This window comes from Panicum hallii, chromosome 9, assembly GCF_002211085.1.
Source record: "Panicum hallii strain FIL2 chromosome 9, PHallii_v3.1, whole genome shotgun sequence".
Taxonomy (NCBI): domain Eukaryota; kingdom Viridiplantae; phylum Streptophyta; class Magnoliopsida; order Poales; family Poaceae; genus Panicum; species Panicum hallii.
The window spans coordinates 3,400,526-3,418,140 of record NC_038050.1 but is presented as its reverse complement, the minus strand read 5'-3'; the positions used below and the strand labels follow the sequence as shown (position 1 = coordinate 3,418,140).

Genomic DNA, 17,615 nt, shown 5'->3' with positions numbered 1-17,615 from the left:
AAAATATGAGCCCGTGCAGGCTGTGTCTAACCCAGTACGGCCAGTCGTCGTCTTCTCTACCTGGCTCTCTCCTAGATCAGATCACCAACCGCCCGCCACCGTCACCGCTCGCGGTCGCCGGAGATCATCCTCTTCTCCGGCGACCCCGCCACGCCGATCCCAGCGAAGGTTGTCTGCCCACCTCGAAGCTCAGCTAGCGCTTCCCACCCCTGGGTCAGTCACCTTCCCCCTAAATTTGGCTCGTCCGCCGCTCGGACCAGCCCCGCTAGGGTTTTGGCCCAATGGATCCGCTCCGGAGCTACCTGGGGCGGCTCCTCCTCGAAGAGATCACCCCGGTGGTGATGGTGCTGACAACACCGCTCGCCGAGGCCGCCTGCCGAAAGAGCGGCCTCAGCTTCGTCGACATGCTCTCCCCGTTCTCGCTCTTCAAAAAAATCGACGGTAATGCGCCTCCCAATGCTTGTGTTCAGATGGTCCTATGCTGTGTCTGGTTTGTTTTGATTTTGAGATCTCATGGAGGGTTCTCTGTTTCTGCGCGAGTCTGAGCAGTGCCCGTGCGGACGGCGAGCGAGGTGCCTTACAGGCTGCAGATGTTTAAGATTCGCATGGTTTACGCGTCCGACGTCCAGAAGGAGGACTACGAGGTGTGCCTTGGACATCCTGGAATTGCTATCGTAGGTAACTGTAGTTACTTCAGTGTTTTATAACCTCATTGTTTGGGTACAGGTGTCAGACGAGCGGATTAAGCCGGTGGTTTCTGAGGCCAATGAGAAGGCTCTTCCGGATTTGCTTTCAGACCCGCCGCAGCTTGAAGATGTACTTGGAAGTGAGATTCCGTACTCTGCTGCTACATGAATTCACTTCTCGACATCCTCCGCAATGAAGTTCAAATTGGAAATGTTAGTTAGATTGTAGATGAAATGTACATTTATATGCTAATTGGATCAGTGGCGAACTAACCAAGTCAACATGTAGAAAACTTGTCAATTAGGTATGAAACTAGGTAATCATGTATTCTGTAAAATTTCTAAACAACGATTGAACCACGTCAAGTTCTAAATGGAAATTAGAAAATGATCTCAATTAACTACATATTTTCATTCCACCTGCCACTTAGAAAGGAAAAAAAAGAAGAAGCAAAAGGATAGCCACCAGTAGAATTTCTGCACGGGTCCAAAAAATAGGCCCGTGCCTGGCCCATGCACTTTTCGGGTCGGATTGGTCGGGTTTTTTTCGGGTGGGTTGGTTCGGGTTCGTTGGGTTGGGCAGCCCATGATAATGTATAGCTACCGGCGAGGTATGCACGAAGGTTGATGACGTGCCCAGATGCTGCTGAGGTGACTAGGTGAGGCGAGCTTGTGTGGTCGTTTCCCATAGAAAGGATAAGTGGAATAGCGATTTGTGATAGTTACGTGTTGTTCTATTGCAATGGTTGAAGCTACTGTTTTGTCGCTTAATAAGCAGTGGACTTGGGTTGCTTAGAGGGCTCGAATCGGGTCCTCAGTCCTCAACAATTTTCTTGGGTCAGAGCGCACGCGCTAGGGGGGCGGGGGGTTGGCCAGGTTGGCCAACATCAAAGGTTATTAACTTTTTATGGTTAGGAATAGTGGAATGTGTGAAAGAATAGGCATGCCTTTTAATGAGCAGCCACAAGCTTTCCATCAAGATTGCTTGGTACTGTTGCAGCCTAATTTCAGGTGATTGTTTATAGTAATGAAGTTGCTTTGCATGCATTTTATAATGTGGACAGCTCAAAATTCCTGTAAATGGTGCGTTAATAGAATGTTATGCTTGGTGCTCTGTGTGCCTTTGTTACTAAATTGGGTGATAGTTCTTTTGGTAAGTTGTCTGGGAAGAGGTTATCAACATTACTTGTTACTTCGAATGTTTCTGTCTCTCTTTGGCTGGTAATCCGATGTATCTAAGCGTATATGTCATGGGTGGCTCTTGCTAGTGTTTCTTTTAGGAACTGAGTCTAGCTTGGTTGAAGGTGTGGTTGTACAGCCAGACCACCAACCCAAGTTTGAGTCCTTGCTGAGGCGATATAAAGCGGCCTAGTTTCTCCTAGGTTGGTCCAGTTTTTTGTTATTTGTGTTTCTTTAGTCGTGTCATGTCTTAGTCAGGTCGATTGCAATATCTGTGAAGCTTAATTGTGTGAACATTGTTTGGTACTTTTGAGTTTCATTTTACATATGATTCTTGATTATAATTCCAGAGCCTAAAGCTGAGCTGTGCCCACTGTGGATTAAGAAGTTCAATAGAGAGCTAATGCGAACACTATCGTTTTCGGAGCATGAGACATTTGACCATCCTGTGGCATGTGAGATCTGACACTTTCCTGTTCTTAACTGGTTGTTCTGCTTCGTAATATTTTCTTGCTTATGCTTTAAACTGTATTAACAGGTCTTCTAGTTGTGTCGTCAATGGACAAAGAACCCATCAGCAAATTTGTTGATCTGTTCAACACAAATCAGTTGCCTTCTCTTTTGAATGAAGGCATAATGGATCCACAAATTTTGAAGCATTACCTCGTACTTCATGACCAACAAGAGGGGCCGCAAGACATGTATTATTCCTGACCTTTTTTGTACTAAAGAAGACACCCTTTTACCTAAGGCATTCATGATGTTAAAACTATTTTTTTTCTAAAAAAACTAGCTGGTGTTTGGTCTTCATACCTGACCAACCTCTTTGGAGTTGTCGAAATATAATTGGATGTGAGTTTGTATTGGTAAAAATGATTAAAACCCCAAACTGCCTACATATTTAGTAGTTCACCATCTTTAGGATCTCCGTCTTCACCAAGGTTAGACAGACTTCCTCATAGTCATAGTGCTTAGTTCCTCAGGTGTCCTATTGCCTTTATTATTCATGTCTTGTTACTTCCCAAAAATCCCCCAATATCGTCTGATGTTTGAACTTCAAATTATAGACACCATATTTTTTTTTTTGCTGACCCTTATTGCTTTGTATATGAAGAGCGGTGAACATCTTAGCTGAAATGAGGAGTACCCTTGGTTTGAACGACTGTAAATTATTATGTATAAATTCGTCTACAGAAGCAGATGGTAGTAATCCTGACAATACGTGGCTACCTTATGTGAGCATACTGAATTACTTCATAGTCAATTACAGTAACGTGTTCAATTTTCAGTAAATATGCAATCTGCTTATAGTCTTTTCACAACTAAATGCAGACAGCTCTTGGTTTGGAGAATCGTGAAGGGACCTCTTTCCTTAGCACGGATGATTTGAATGAGGTATTATAGCATTGGGTCTATATCATGCGTGTGCTTTGCTTGGCACGATCATGCACGTGCTTTTCCGCTGTGCTTTGCTGGGCACAGAAAGTTTTGTGGCACTTAGTTAGCATTTTATGTTACCTGACAACTCATCTGTTTGTGATGAGTATTGTTGGGTAGGTTGAAGGACTGTTGAGGTTTACTGTTAGTATTGAAGTAACCATCTTGTATTCAGTTGATTCAAGGTTTTTTATGTACACCCAATGCCAAGGAGGGCACAACAAATTGTTACTCATCTATTTGGTGATGGGTATTGTCGAGTTATTGATTGAAGGAATGTTGAGCTTTACAGTTAGTATTGAAGTAACAGCCTTGTATGCAGTTGATTCAAGGTTTTTTATGGGCACATATGCCAAGGAGGGCACATCATAGTGTTCTATTATTTTTCCTGCACTAGATCACTATTCTTCCGTTCTTCCATTGTTGGCGTGGTGTCACATGCAACACCCTCAGCTGTTAGCCAAGCTTTAATTGCTGAGTTTATTTATTTCAGATAAAGGACTTCATGCAAGATTTTGCTTCTAATCATATCATCCCCTACATGGAGCAAAAGATACGTGTCCTCAATCAGCAGGTATGCAGTTGAATGTTTGCTATATCATTATATCCATCTTATCTTTTCCTAACAGGATTCAGTACTGTTTTAGGTAGCCACAACCAGAAAGGGTTTTAGAAATCAAATCAAGAACTTGTGGTGGAGAAAGAGAGATGATGTCCCAGAAGCTCCAAATGGGCCAATGCAAGTGATTATTCTAGATCTTGCTAGTTTTCACTGTACCTGTATGAATTTTGTTAATATGCAGTAACATTATTATCTCTTTGTCTCGAACAGGTATACGTTCACCTCCATAGAATCACAAATCAGAGTTCTGGGTGATTTTGCGTTCATGTTACGAGACTACGAGCTTGCTTTGTCAAATTACAGATTACTCGCTACAGATTATAAGCTTGATAAGGCTTGGAAGCGGTTTGCTGGTGTACAGGTGAATGATTCTTTTTTACTTGTTTTTCTGGTGTACAGTTGCCTTGTCTCTGAGCTTGTCGTAGAGCCGTGGCTAGGATTGGTATTTGGAAGAAATATCCGAACCATGTGTAGGCCATCCTGATAGCCATTTAACTCCCGCAAGCCCACTAACTCCTACAGATCCTCTATTCCTTTGCAATTTCCTTCTCCTTTTGCAAAATGATGTGGCGGCTCACCTTGCAGATGTCTGCACTCATTTGCTGCCGCACGGGCTTGCTTTGCTGTTGCTGTCAACCTCCATGACCACCTCCCCCTATTACGAACTTTTGTGCTCATCTTGCTGCAGTTTCCGGCAGCCAAGCTTCCTGAGCACCAGCATAATCAGCTGCAAGTTTGCCTTTTCTCTGCTGTTTGCCATTCCATTTACCATTATTTCCTTTATTGTTTGCGACTATCAAGAACCTGCAAGTTTACACATGATAGATGTGAGTATGTAATATGTTTCCACGGCTTGCTGGTGCCGTTGCAAGGATACGAGGCTGACAATAGGGCATTGCATCTCTTATGATTCAGGATGCAGGTTTTGTTGGGTTGACCCAACAACCCAATACCCAAAAAATAGAAAATAGTGTTACTACCCTATAGAGCCGACCCAATAATTTTTTGGTTCATACTAGGGTTTTACCGGTGGGTTAATTGGGTAACCCAAAATAATATAGGTATTGTAGTCTCTGTGTGGAGACTCGCTTAACAATACACGGTCAAAACAATTAGCTTGTGGTGCCCACCGATCAACCGCTTGGAGCAGAGTAGCTAGCTATGGCGGACTCTGTTTGGTTGCCGACGGCGAGCGTAGCTGCAGTACAGGACAGCCTGATGAGTGGTAGGGGAACTGCAGGGGCTGCGGAGATCCGTTCTGCAGGGGTAGTAGTGGCCACTGGCCGGTCGCTGGAGATGCGCCAGGCGTGGATAGCCGGCGGCGACAGTTCATCTGTGTGGCCTGGGCGATGGTGCTGAAAGCCAATGGAGTTCACAATAGCGTGCGCGATGTTCAAAGGATCTGGGAGGACGTCACCGAGGTGCTGCAAAGCTGCAGGTCTCGATTTGCCTTTCCTGGTCGATTCGAGGCTAGTTAGTCCAATTCGATGGAGGAGGAGCCCAATCCATCACCAATAATTTCAATTTGAGCGATGGAGGACCTCAACTTGGTATCCGCCATGGACATTAATGGTCATGGAGCAGCGCAGTTCAGAGTCACGAGCGAAGGGGATCGATGGCGTGCAGCGGGCCAAGGTCCTTGCGCGCTGGGCGGCGGCCGCCGTGTGAGGGCTGGGGCATCTTGCAAGTGGTGGGCGGCGCCGCCGCGGCACAGAAGCTGCGCTTGTGGCCGAGATGACGCACCTGGGAGCGAGTTCTTCTACGTGCCGCTGAGGAGAAGCTCCGCTTGGATGGAAAGAACTGCAACTTTCTGGAACATGTTTTCTGGGTAACCCACTGGTTTTTTGGGTAATATTTTGCTTGTTTTTGGGTCAACCCGTTACTTAAGACTTTTCAAATTGGGTTGAGTGGGTTGAGCACTGGTTGACCCAAAGCTGACCCACTTGCATCGTGACTTATGATACACCTCCAAAATGTTGCACTGTTGCTGGATTGCTTTTTCATGAGTTGTGGAATAACCTTAATGTGTGTAATGGCGCAGGTCCAACACTGCAACTAGCTATTCACTCCACGATTATTTATATAACCTTTTGCAGGAGATGAGTGGACTCTGCTATTTCATGCTGGATCAGTCAAGGAAGGATGCCGAGTATTGCATGGAAAATGCTTTCAGTACATATTTGGTATTTATTTCATAAGTTCACTTCTAGGTTTCCTGACATAGGCAAATGTATTATATCCTTTTTGTGGCTTATAATTTAATTTTGTGAATATGTGTTATATTGTAATGCACTATTGCTCCATGCTTCATACTCAGTACAAGCAGAGGAGCCCAAATCCCGTGTTGCACTGTTTCCTGTTTATCTGATGTTTAATGCATAATCAATTCAAGCACAATTTAGATGCACATTTAGCTTACTCTGCAAATAGTCTGTTATTTGACTTTTGTGTTCATATGATATCAGCTTAATCAGTAACACATTGTTATGGTGTTGGATACTATAAGTGTCATGCTAGTGATACCTGATTCCACGCCTCCTATATGTCTTGTACTAAATTTCAGTTTGGTACTTGGGATGATAGCCATTTCAGGCCATATTACCACATACTCTTTATAGTTTCTGATTTCATTCAGTAGCATCTACCGTGTCAGAATGTGTGGGTTCCTCGGATTAAAACTACTATCACCAATATTAAATTGCACGACTGTTTGAATTTGAAGAACATGAGGTGTGTTTTAGAAAAATGTTTGGGATACAAAGAAATGGAATATGATGCCATGGCAAGATGTTACACGCTTATGACATTTAGATAACAGTTTAGACTCTTCAATTTTCCTTTGTGATTTTGCTCTCGTTCATTCAGGGTGTAATTCTACATTTCATATTTGCAGAGAATTGGATCTTCTGGGCAGAGAAATGCTACTAGATGTGGCCTTTGGTGGGCAGAAATGCTTAAAACAAGAGAGCAGTACAGGGAGGCATCAAGTGTGTATTTCCGTGTTTCTAATGAGGTAGATTTTCTTTTTGTTGCGGGAAGCTTTTTAGTTGATTAGATATGCTGTTTATTGACATTTTTACTAATCAGGAACCTTCTTTGCATTCTGCCGTCCTGCTTGAGCAAGCCGCTTCTTGCTACTTATTATCCAGTCCACCTATGCTTCGGAAGTACGGTTTTCACCTAATCTTAGCTGGGAATAGCTACTACATGTCTGATCAGGTTAAAAATAATTCTTTTATGCGGTTATAATCGCTTTAGAAGTTGATTGAATCTCTGTTGAATCCTGATATTGCTCTTTCTTTAAATGCAGAGACAACATGCTGTACGGGCATACAGAAATGCTCTGTTTGTTTACAAACAAAACCCTTGGAGTTACATCAACGATCATGTACATTTTAATGTTGGAAGGTAGTTTCGTGTTTTTGGCATATATCCAATTTATCTATGTCTTTACCTTTACTTGACTCTTGGTGTACAAACAGGTGGTATGGAGTTCTTGGTATACTTGATGTAGCCATCAAGCACTTGCTGGAGGTCATTGCTTGTAGCCATCAGTCGCTGATTACACAAAATATGTTCCTCAGCGATTTTTTCCATTATGTTCAGGTTCTAGACCATCCATTTCTTTGCACCTTACTGTACCTAACTTTTAGTGCATTTCTAATCTTGTGATTTTTTTGTGCATTTAGAGCATGGGAAAGAAATTTGATGTATACAAGCTTCAACTTCCTGTTTTTAACATGTCATCGCTCAGAGTTATACATGAAGATCATCGCACATATGCATCAGATGCAGATGTAAGACCCTAAACAGCTATAGAAGGAGTTTTTCTTTCATCTATCACATTTGTGGGTGCAATACCCCCCCCCCCCCTAATTCCACACCTTTCAGATGATAAAACAATACACCACGTCTTTGACCTGGTCTCTTTTGTAATTAGCTATTAATACTTCTTAAGATGTGTTGGTTGTCTTCTGTAACAGGTTGATGTTAGTGAAGGCACTTGGCAGGAGCTGGAGGAAGAATTGATCCCATCATCATCAGTTGTCAGAACTAACTGGCTGGATACCCAGCCAAAATCTTCTTTGAGAAAATACAAGGATTCCTGTGTTTGTGTGGCTGGAGGTAACATGTTTTACATATTCATAGTTATACTACTACACAAGGGAACCAAGTGAACTTGAGATCAAACCATGAAGACCAGAACTCTATCTGGATTCCATCTGTGTCTAGGGCAGAGCAGTATCTTTTTTGAGATAGGTGCACACTTGTCTTTGAGTGCAATCTTGCATTCATGTTGGCTGTTGGATGAGGAATAGATGTGCCTTTTGTTTGAGGGCTTGAGTATCAAGTGCTGTGCATCTTCCTTAGTAACTGATGCTCTCTGGCCTTATCAGGCCAACCAATAGGAGGCAGACTCTTGTTTAGCCAAACTGCAGATCGGCAACTGCTTGGAGTGGTGGATATGCAGTGATGCCACTGGCACTGTACATGCCAGCTTGAAGATGAAGTGGGAGTAGCCGTAGTAGAAAGCCAACATGAGGTTGAGGGAGTGGGCATGAGGAGAGGATGAGGCCTTGAGTAGAGTCTCTATTATTGTTTGAGGTTGAAGGATAGAGCTTACCAACTGAAGTGATATAAGTCACTCATTATTTGCTCATTAGAGCAAGTGCTAAAAAACCAACACAATTGTAACCAGTCATTTGGGCTAGTCAATGCTGTTAACTTTTTAGGTCAGTTGTTGACAGGATATTGTTTCCTCTAACAAGGTCTCTTCTTCTCTACTCCCTCCGTCCCAAATTATAGGCTGTTTTGGCTTTTTTAGGTACATAGCTTTTGTTATGCACCTAGATGACTAGATATGCGCTATGTCTAGATACATAGTTAAAGATATGTATCTAGAAAAGCCAAAATGACCTCTAATTTGGAAATGAGGGAGTACTTATGTTTTAGTTACAAGCTTACAGCCTAGATAGACTGGTCTCTAAACAATTTTTACCAAACATGAGCTGTAGTTTCATGTTAATTTCTTGATGAATTAAGGCACAAAGTAGACTTAAATTTTGTTCAGATGATCTGGTATCATCTCCCTTAGACCCTTTTAAGCACCACTTTTACTATGTATATAGCATTCTGATTTCCTGTTTTCGTTGGTTGCAGAAGCTGTAAAAGTGAACGTTGAGCTTAAGAATCCTCTGCAAATTCCTGTTGATGTTTCTGGCATCTCTCTTATATGCCAACTTTCCACCAATTTGGATGCTTTAAGTTTTGGTATCTGATTTTCCTCCTTAGACTTTTTTTCCCGTCAGAAATCACCATATATGGAGGAGTTATGTTTCTTATTGATGCATTACATCCCTTATCCAGATGTAAGTGGGTTGACCTTGGATGCCGGTGAAGATAAGGTTAACGCAGAGCCATCTGTTTCAATGTAAATACTCTTTTACTAACTATCAAGGTCCTGTTCATGTAGATGTTTTTTGTTCCATCCAAGTTTCTAATGTCCTATTGCTGTTTTTTGTTGAACACTACAGATTGGAGACTGATGAAGATAACTTCATAGTGTCAAAGCTTGACATCATATTAGGAGGAGGTGAAAGTAAAATAGTACGATTCCATTTCTTGCCTTTCATCTCTACACAATATTGTCTGTGCTTTGATAATCTTGTCAGGATGCCTTCACTACCTAATTTGCTACAGGAGATCCACCTTTCCTTAGTGAAAAACTAGGCGAAACGAATATACTGTTAGTCGTAATAGTTTCCATTTAGTACCCTTGTTCCATGATATATATTTTTAGGGACTGAATGGGAAAAACACTTGAGGTTCATTTTGCCATTGATGTGCTGTATTGTTGGATCTAGTTATTTACTGGAATTTATTACAGTAAGATTTTGCTGTTTTGACCCAAACAAGAACAATGCTAATGACCAGCTCTTATATTCCAAAGAATGGTTGAATGTTGTTTAAAAAACACCACCCACGCATACCCTGATAAACAATGTTTTCAAGTCCTCTCACTAGTCACGATTAGCCGTCCTAGTCGGTACTGAGGCAACTTGATTGTAACAAGATTAGTCGGAAAGGCGCCTTATTAGTTGCAATTAGTCAGCCTAGTCAGTACTGAGGTGACTAGACTCGACTTTCCGATTTGAAAACATTGCTGATAAAGCCAAGTTCAATTCAACGCAGCATATCTGCCATTTTGCTTGGTATCCTTTTACCAGTCATACATTATTACTAATCTGTATTAATTAACTTCAATTTCTTAAGTCTGATTTAACAAGAGGTGCAGTTAATTCACATAGGCATCTCTTTTTTTAAAAATGGATATAACAAGGATCAAATACTACACTGATCACTTCCTCGTTTGTTTACTATTTCACCAAGTACACCAATTTGTACAATAGATGCAGTAGTGAGGTGGTGTTCTGTTCTCTAAGTTCCTTTTCAATTTTTAGCCCTTTGTTTTCGCAGATTTGACGTGTTTGGCAACTGTTAATAGTCTTTCGTGATATTTGCTTATTTCATTTCCATCCCCATTAGGTGCAACTTGATGTTACTCCAAAAGTTGAAGGTATCCTGAAGTTGGTTGGGGTAAGGTGGACACTTTCAAATTCAGTAGTAGGTTATCAATACTTTGAATTTGGTGCTCAAAAGAAAAACAAGAAAGGAAAAAGAGGCCGTCGTCGTTCTTTTAACAACAGCCTGGTTGTAATCAAGGTTAGAATCTATCCCGATTTCTTTCAGATATTCTGATGATTTGTGTGTAATTTTAATTCTTTGTCTACAGGGTTTACCAAAACTCACAGGATCTATTGATCGCATGCCGACAAAAGCATTTGCTGGTGATTTACAGCTGCTCAAGCTAAATCTGAGAAACCTTTCACAATTTGCTGTGAAGGTAGGACTCCTACCATTTATCTTTTGTTTCTGATTCTGATAATTCTTGAAGACTTGCTGAGCTTTCTACAAATGACCATAACTTAATGCAATTATCGATCACCATTTTATTTGTTAACTCGTTCCAATCCTGTAATGCAGGGCATAAAAATGAAGATCAGCAACCCAAGATTTGTAATTCCTGGTGATTCACCGGACATTGACCTTGAGTTCCCAGACTGCTTAAAAAAACACACGCAATCAGAAATCAATCTTGTACCATACAAAAGCATGAAGGAAAATTTTAAGGGTTTGCTCTTTGCATTTCCTCAGGTGAGGTGGTTTATGGCACTGTCTTTTCTTTTTATTTTTTTACTTGAATAATCCAAATAAAGTTTGTATGTTTCTTTGGCAGTGTTTTTAATGCATACTCCCTCCGTCCCATGAAGAGTGCAATTCTAGTTTTTTAAGACAGATTAGTAGTAGCATGAAAAGACTCTTATACCCTCATTTGTTGGCCGCATGCAGTTAGTTTTAGGATGCAAATCAAATCTAACCACTTAATTAGGTAGGTAGTTGAGATCCAATTTCTAGGATTGCATTCTTTATGGGATTTTCTTCAAATGCAGGATTGCACTTTTCATGGGATGGAGGGAGTATTCTTTACAAGTATTGACCCTCCTTTTTCCCCAGGATATTGAAATTCAAGCAGGTGGAACACTCTCTTGGCCTATTTGGTTTCATGCTGCAACTCCCGGAAATGTTTCTCTTTATATATCCCTATATTCTGAAATGGAGAGTTCCTGTGATATAAAATACCGTACACTCCGCATGCATTACAATCTTGAGGTAACGGATTGTGCCCCCATATTTAATTTGTTATACACTTTCATCATGTATAACTATTCTACTTGAATGTTTTTAGAGAAATTGCTAGTCACAGTGTCATATTGGAAACTTTTGATAGGGGTGTACATTTATTACCCTTAGGTGCACCTCCAATCCTCTTTAGTTCAAATATTTGTACTACTTCTCCAAAATGAGATTCTATTTTAGAAAAGTAGTACAAATATTTGAAATAAAGAGGGTTGGAGGTGCACCTAAGGGTCACCCATTCGCACCCCTAACTTTTGATGTCTTAAAAGGATTGTATTTAAAATCAGGAGTATTTGGATTATTTGAACATGCATAAAACATATACAGGTGTTTTCACAAACTGCTACCAAACTTTATGTTGGAGATTCCTCTGAAAAGGTCTTTCTTAGTTTCATTGCACTCTACATGGGTGAAGTGTTGAGTCCCAACAAAATTACTTTACCAGGGTAAAGTTGCTAAATTTTAAGCAATCCAAGATCAAGGTTTTCTAAATGCTATCCTACATTAGCTAAATTGTAAGCAATCCTTGATCAAGGTTTTTCTAAATGCTATCTTGCATACTAGTCTTTGTATTCTTATAATCTTTGGAACAAAGGAGGAATGGACTGTGGTTATATTATGCATGCTATTACTTTATTTTTTATTATCCTTTTGGTTTATCATTAGCTGCCAGAATTTCCTATATAGATCAGATTTTTTTAAGCTCTGCCGAATTCTTCTTTACAGGTTTTGCCATCTCTTGACATATCCTTTGCTATAAGCAAGTCCTCATCAAGATTGCAAGAGTATATTGTTCGCATGGATGTAATGAACAAGACCCCATCAGAGTCATTTGTACTTCATCAGTTGTCATGTGTTGGCAGTAAATGGGCAGTTTCAGCGTTGTCTTCATGCAATTCGATCAGCTCTGTTGAAACAGTATCAGCAAATCAGGCTGTATCATGCTTCTTCAAGATTAAGGTTGAAGGCCCATTCTTTAATAAACTGTCGAGACACTTTTATATGACACGTTTTGCATTGGATTTTATGCTTTTGTTCATATTTTTTCAAATTCAAGGTTGTGATATATTTACCATCCTTCTTTTTAAGGATTTCGAGGCTGATTCCTGTAAGGAGTCAGAAAGCGGTTCCTACAGAAGTGATATGGCTTTATATCCAGGGAGCAACGGAGATGTGTTTGACATTGCTCGGTCTCCTTTAGCTGATTTTCACTTTCAAGAAAGATACAGGCAAGGAAAGTTAGCAAAGGTCAGTTCTACCTTAGGCTATGACTTATAGTACTGCTCTGGCTTCACTTTATGGCATTATTTCCGTGTTGGTCCGACAGTTACCTGGTTAGGGTCTTGACCATTACATTCTTGACTCAACACAAACTTGACTGGCAAATGGCTAGTGAAGCGTGGGTGTGTGCATAGTTTTTGTCATTTTGGCCGATGATTATCTGAGCTGTACTTGAAACTTTTCAGGTGACATGCAGCCTTCTTGATTTTGTTCTGATTTCGAAGGCAGCTGGTTACTCGTCAAAGCCTTCTCCAGATTTGCAACTACTTTCTCATCACACATGTCATTGCAGGTAAGTGATAGAACCTGTACACAGCTGGACATAAGTTTTGTTAACATCTTGGTGGCTTAGAATATGTGCTGATCCTATTCTTCTTTTTTCTTAGTGCTCTTAGCCAGAGCCCTATATGGTGGCTTATGGAAGGACCTCGAGCAATTACTCATGATTTTTCGAAGTCTTGCTGTGAGGTTAGCATCCAGTTGGTGATTCACAATTCAGCAGCACATAAGAGTTCGGTGAGAGTGGTTACTTCTGATGTCATGCCAGAGAAAAGCCAAACTGTCCATCCACATGATTCTACCAGTGTTCAGGGTGGATGGCATGATGTATCGCTGGAAAATGACATAAAGGCGATCTCTAGTGCCAAGGGTACACGTCATGAGAAGCAATCTTCAAAGAGCATTTCACCGTATGTTTGGTGTTCATTAAGTTCTGCTCAAATTGAGCTCCAACCAGACAGTTGTTCTAGAGTTCCTCTAAAAGTATGCATATTCGCACCGGGTACATACAATTTTTCCAATTATGAGCTGCAATGGAAAGTGCTTCCATCAAAGGAAGCGCAAGTGGATGAAAATGGGTCATCCGGTGGTGGTCCAGGACATCCTTTCTACGTTACTGTACTTCAAAGTGTCTAGGGAATCACAAGGATGCAAGAAATACACCCTGGACATCCATCAAGTTCCGCTTGGATGAGAATTGCATCCAATGGAAACAGAGAAAAGAGCCTCCACTGACCCAATCCGGTGGCTTAAGATGCATTCAATTAGTTCCCCGACTGAATACCATACAAGAATATACGTGGATATGCTCATGATTGTTCTGGTTCAGTGCTAATATATATACATAAGTCCTGTTTGAGGATAAATTCTGGTGAGTACATGTATACGAACTGTTGGTGGTGAAATTTTGAAGGAAAAGCATTGGTGAAAATTTGTCACGACTGAAGATACAGACTTGACAATAGAGGTTTTGCTTGTGCAATTGTTGATGTGGCTAGTAGCCAGTAGGATCATATACTATTCTTGTACATCCTGTTTAATCTTATCACACTGCAAGACAATTTTCTCTGATGCAGTATGTAGTGACAGTATAATTAGATAATTTTTCTGTAGTAATCAGGCAATCTTCTTGATACCGCTGCTGTAATGGACGACGATAAATTTTGTTTGTTCAATCCTCTTGAGGGCATTGTTCGACCTAGTTGCTTTTAGAGGGCACTGTTTGACCTAGTTAAGGTCTCATGGTATATTGATTTTTTTTTCATAAGTGGACTGATTACCTTTGTACCCGTACAATTCTGTCTTTTGTTTATCTTGCTTTTTGCACATTATTTTCCTGCATGGCTGTGTCTATGCAGTGAACATTATTTCCTGGTCTTCCCCTGCAGATTCCGTATGTGGCTTGCTTGTTTCCTGATCTTCCCCTGCAGACGTAGCCCTAGGCCCTAGGCGTCGCTCGGCGTGTTGGTTGTATCATGTATCCCCAGGCGTAGCTCGGAGTGTTCTTGTTTTCTGGTATTCCCCAGCGTAACTCGTAATGATGCCTATTTCAGTATTTCTTGGTACCCAGTACCCACTCACCTTGATATATAGGTGGATGCTGGTTTCATTAACATCAATGTGGTCAAGGTCATCTCGTAAATGTGGAGCTCCACATCATCACACAAGACTGATCTGATCTGGACCAACAAAAAAGAGTTGGAGCACATGGGCCGGCTCACGAAGCCCGTGTCTTCCTTGTTGCTTCTTTCTTCCTTGCCATCTTCACTTGCCGTGCCTTCTCTCATCACTACCACAACCCAGTTGATGCTGATGGAGATGGTACCAATGGTGTTCGGTGCACAACCATGCCTCGTATTCAGCAGCGGTTTGGCTGATCTGATCTTAACCGCGCCGTCTCATGACTTGTCTTTTATCATTTTTTTCGGCTTCTTATCCCAACGGTGATTCGTGCTAGCTAAGCCACGATTTGGTTCAGGGTCCCAGCTGGAGCACCGTATAGATATTATTCTCTCACACCTCACATGGAGCCATCGAGGCATGGCATGGGAAATTGGGAACCCCAGTCCTCGCTAGCTTCCTTGCCTTGCGTGCCGCCGTTGGTCGCTTCGGAGTCAATGGGGGGGGGGTGGAGGCGACTGCCGAGACGACGAGCACGGCGTCATCTGCTTGATCCAGCCGCCGTGCTCCCTTATAAGGATCTCCGTGCCAGTTTTTTTTTTTTTTTTTGCGAGGCACTGGGGTGGTGAGAAATTGATGGCGATTTGTTCACTTTGTTGCTGGTACCACCAATTGATGAGAGTGGGACTGGCAGATCGCCAAACGGACGACGTTCATCTACTCTACAATCAAACCACTTGAAGAGGCGTACATGTGGCATGATGACATCACCTTTTCCTCTCCTTGCCTTTTAGAAAAAGGGAACAGGGGAACATGTACGAGTCAGGCTGGATCGTACTTGCGCACTTGCGCCTACGTTGATCTGGTCAAGATGGACCAGCTGAGAGCTGAACACGAGTTCGTTACCTTCTCCACATGATTACTGCCCAAAACGCATTACGATTAGTCTAAAAAAAATTATAATCAGGAGTGCTTAGTCGATCGCAGCCCTCAGGTCGTCCAGTGAAAATGAGAGCTGCTCGCGTGTGCGGCAGCTGGTCAGCTGCGTGGTGCGCGGTAGGTTCCGGCGAGGCCACCGCGCGAGAGCCGGACCTGGACTCGGCGGCGCCATCGTCGTCTCCGACTCTTGTACGTGCCCGCCCTCCTCGCCTTCCTCCCACCTTCCTCCCGCGTTGCCATTTCAGAGCAGGTCGCGGGCGGCGCGCTCACACAGTCACACGGTCTCCTCAGTCCTCACCCTCACGCGCCGCCCGTCACATCGCATCGTTCCCTCCTTCCCCGTTCACCCAACCCAGACGCCGACTCCTTCAACTCCGCGTCGTCGTCCCCTTGCACGATTGATTGAATCTTCTCCCTCCCCATTTGCCAGCCACAACTATTTCTTCTCCCGATCCAAGAAACCTGCCGCCGGAGCGAATCCCAAGAAACGATCTTGATCTCGATCCGCGAGGAAGCCAGCTAGTCAGCCAGAGCCAGAGCAGCGGCGCGATCCAAGGAGACAGCCTCAGCAAGCCAGCCGCCATGAACAACCTGTTCTCGAGCTCGTGGAAGCGCGGCGGCGGCGGTGGGGACGGGGACATCGAGTCCGGCGGCGTGGAGATGTCCGCGCCGCCGGGTGCCGCGGCGGGGGCGAGCCTGGACAAGTTCTTCGAGGACGTGGAGTCCATCAAGGACGAGCTCCGCGACCTGGAGCGCATCCAGCGCTCCCTCCACGACGCCAACGAGGGAGGCAAGTCGCTGCACGACGCGGCGGCCGTGCGCGAGCTCCGGTCCCGGATGGACGCCGACGTCGCGGCGGCGATCAAGAAGGCCAAGGTGGTGAAGCTCCGGCTCGAGTCCCTGGACCGCGCCAACGCCGCGAACCGGTCGGTGCCCGGTTGCGGGCCGGGGTCCTCCACCGACCGCACGCGGACGTCCGTGGTGGCCAGTCTCCGCAAGAAGCTCCGGGACTCGATGGAGGCCTTCTCCTCCCTCCGGTCCCGCATCGCGTCCGAGTACCGCGACACGGTGGCGCGGCGGTACTTCACGGTGACGGGGTCGCAGCCGGACGAGGCGACCCTAGACGCGCTGGCGGAGTCCGGCGAGGGCGAGCGGTTCCTGCAGCGCGCGATCGCGGAGCAGGGGCGCGGGGAGGTGTTGGGCGTGGTGGCGGAGATCCAGGAGCGGCACGGCGCGGTGGCGGAGCTGGAGCGCAGCCTGCGGGAGCTGCAGCAGGTGTTCAACGACATGGCGGTGCTGGTGGCGGCGCAGGGGGAGCAGCTGGACGACATCGAGGGCAACGTGGGGCGCGCCCGGTCCTTCGTCGACCGCGGGCGGGAGCAGCTGCAGGTGGCGCGGAAGCACCAGAGGAGCACGCGCAAGTGGACGTGCATCGCCATCCTCATCCTCCTCGTCATCGTCCTCGTCACCGTCCTCCCCATCGTGCTCAAGAACGTCAACAACAACAAGAGCAACTAGCGGCAGCCTGGCCGGCCGGCCGGCCTTGGTGATGGCGATCCGGCGGTGCTCTTGCGGTCGTTGTGGATACACCGGGGGAGATTATTTCTTGTTTCCAATTCGTTATAGTTGTTTGTTCCTGGCGTTTGTATCATACTATATGGCTAGCTGATCCGTTCGAATTGGTTATATAAATCGGTGATTTTGTTTATGATGACATTTGGGTTGGATTCTGGAGCCGAACCATTTCTCTGTTCTTGCTGCGTTGGGGGGCAGATGAACCGAACGAACTCGGATCGGATCGAGCAGCCAGACGA

At 44.0% G+C, this 17,615-nt stretch overlaps 2 protein-coding genes across 2 annotated transcripts; both read left to right on the top strand.

Moving 5' to 3' along the window:
• Positions 1–28: 28 nt before the first annotated feature.
• Positions 29–14,453, top strand: LOC112874237 (trafficking protein particle complex subunit 8). Its single transcript, XM_025937449.1, has 28 exons — positions 29–441; positions 550–644; positions 727–826; positions 2,216–2,320; positions 2,404–2,566; positions 2,980–3,100; positions 3,198–3,260; positions 3,796–3,876; positions 3,950–4,041; positions 4,135–4,285; positions 6,021–6,107; positions 6,818–6,937; positions 7,012–7,143; positions 7,235–7,332; positions 7,407–7,530; positions 7,614–7,721; positions 7,908–8,049; positions 9,085–9,195; positions 9,292–9,355; positions 9,459–9,531; positions 10,471–10,647; positions 10,718–10,828; positions 10,969–11,139; positions 11,500–11,655; positions 12,409–12,642; positions 12,772–12,930; positions 13,149–13,255; positions 13,350–14,453. Exons 1-28 carry the CDS (start codon positions 282–284, stop codon positions 13,876–13,878), a joined length of 3,834 nt encoding a protein of 1,277 aa, XP_025793234.1. The 5' UTR covers positions 29–281; the 3' UTR covers positions 13,879–14,453.
• A 1,306-nt stretch (positions 14,454–15,759) lies between these two features.
• On the top strand, positions 15,760–17,515 carry LOC112877948 (syntaxin-121-like). The gene has a single exon (XM_025942322.1). It carries the CDS (start codon positions 16,384–16,386, stop codon positions 17,317–17,319), a length of 936 nt encoding a protein of 311 aa, XP_025798107.1. The 5' UTR covers positions 15,760–16,383; the 3' UTR covers positions 17,320–17,515.
• The last annotated feature ends 100 nt before the right edge of the window (positions 17,516–17,615 follow it).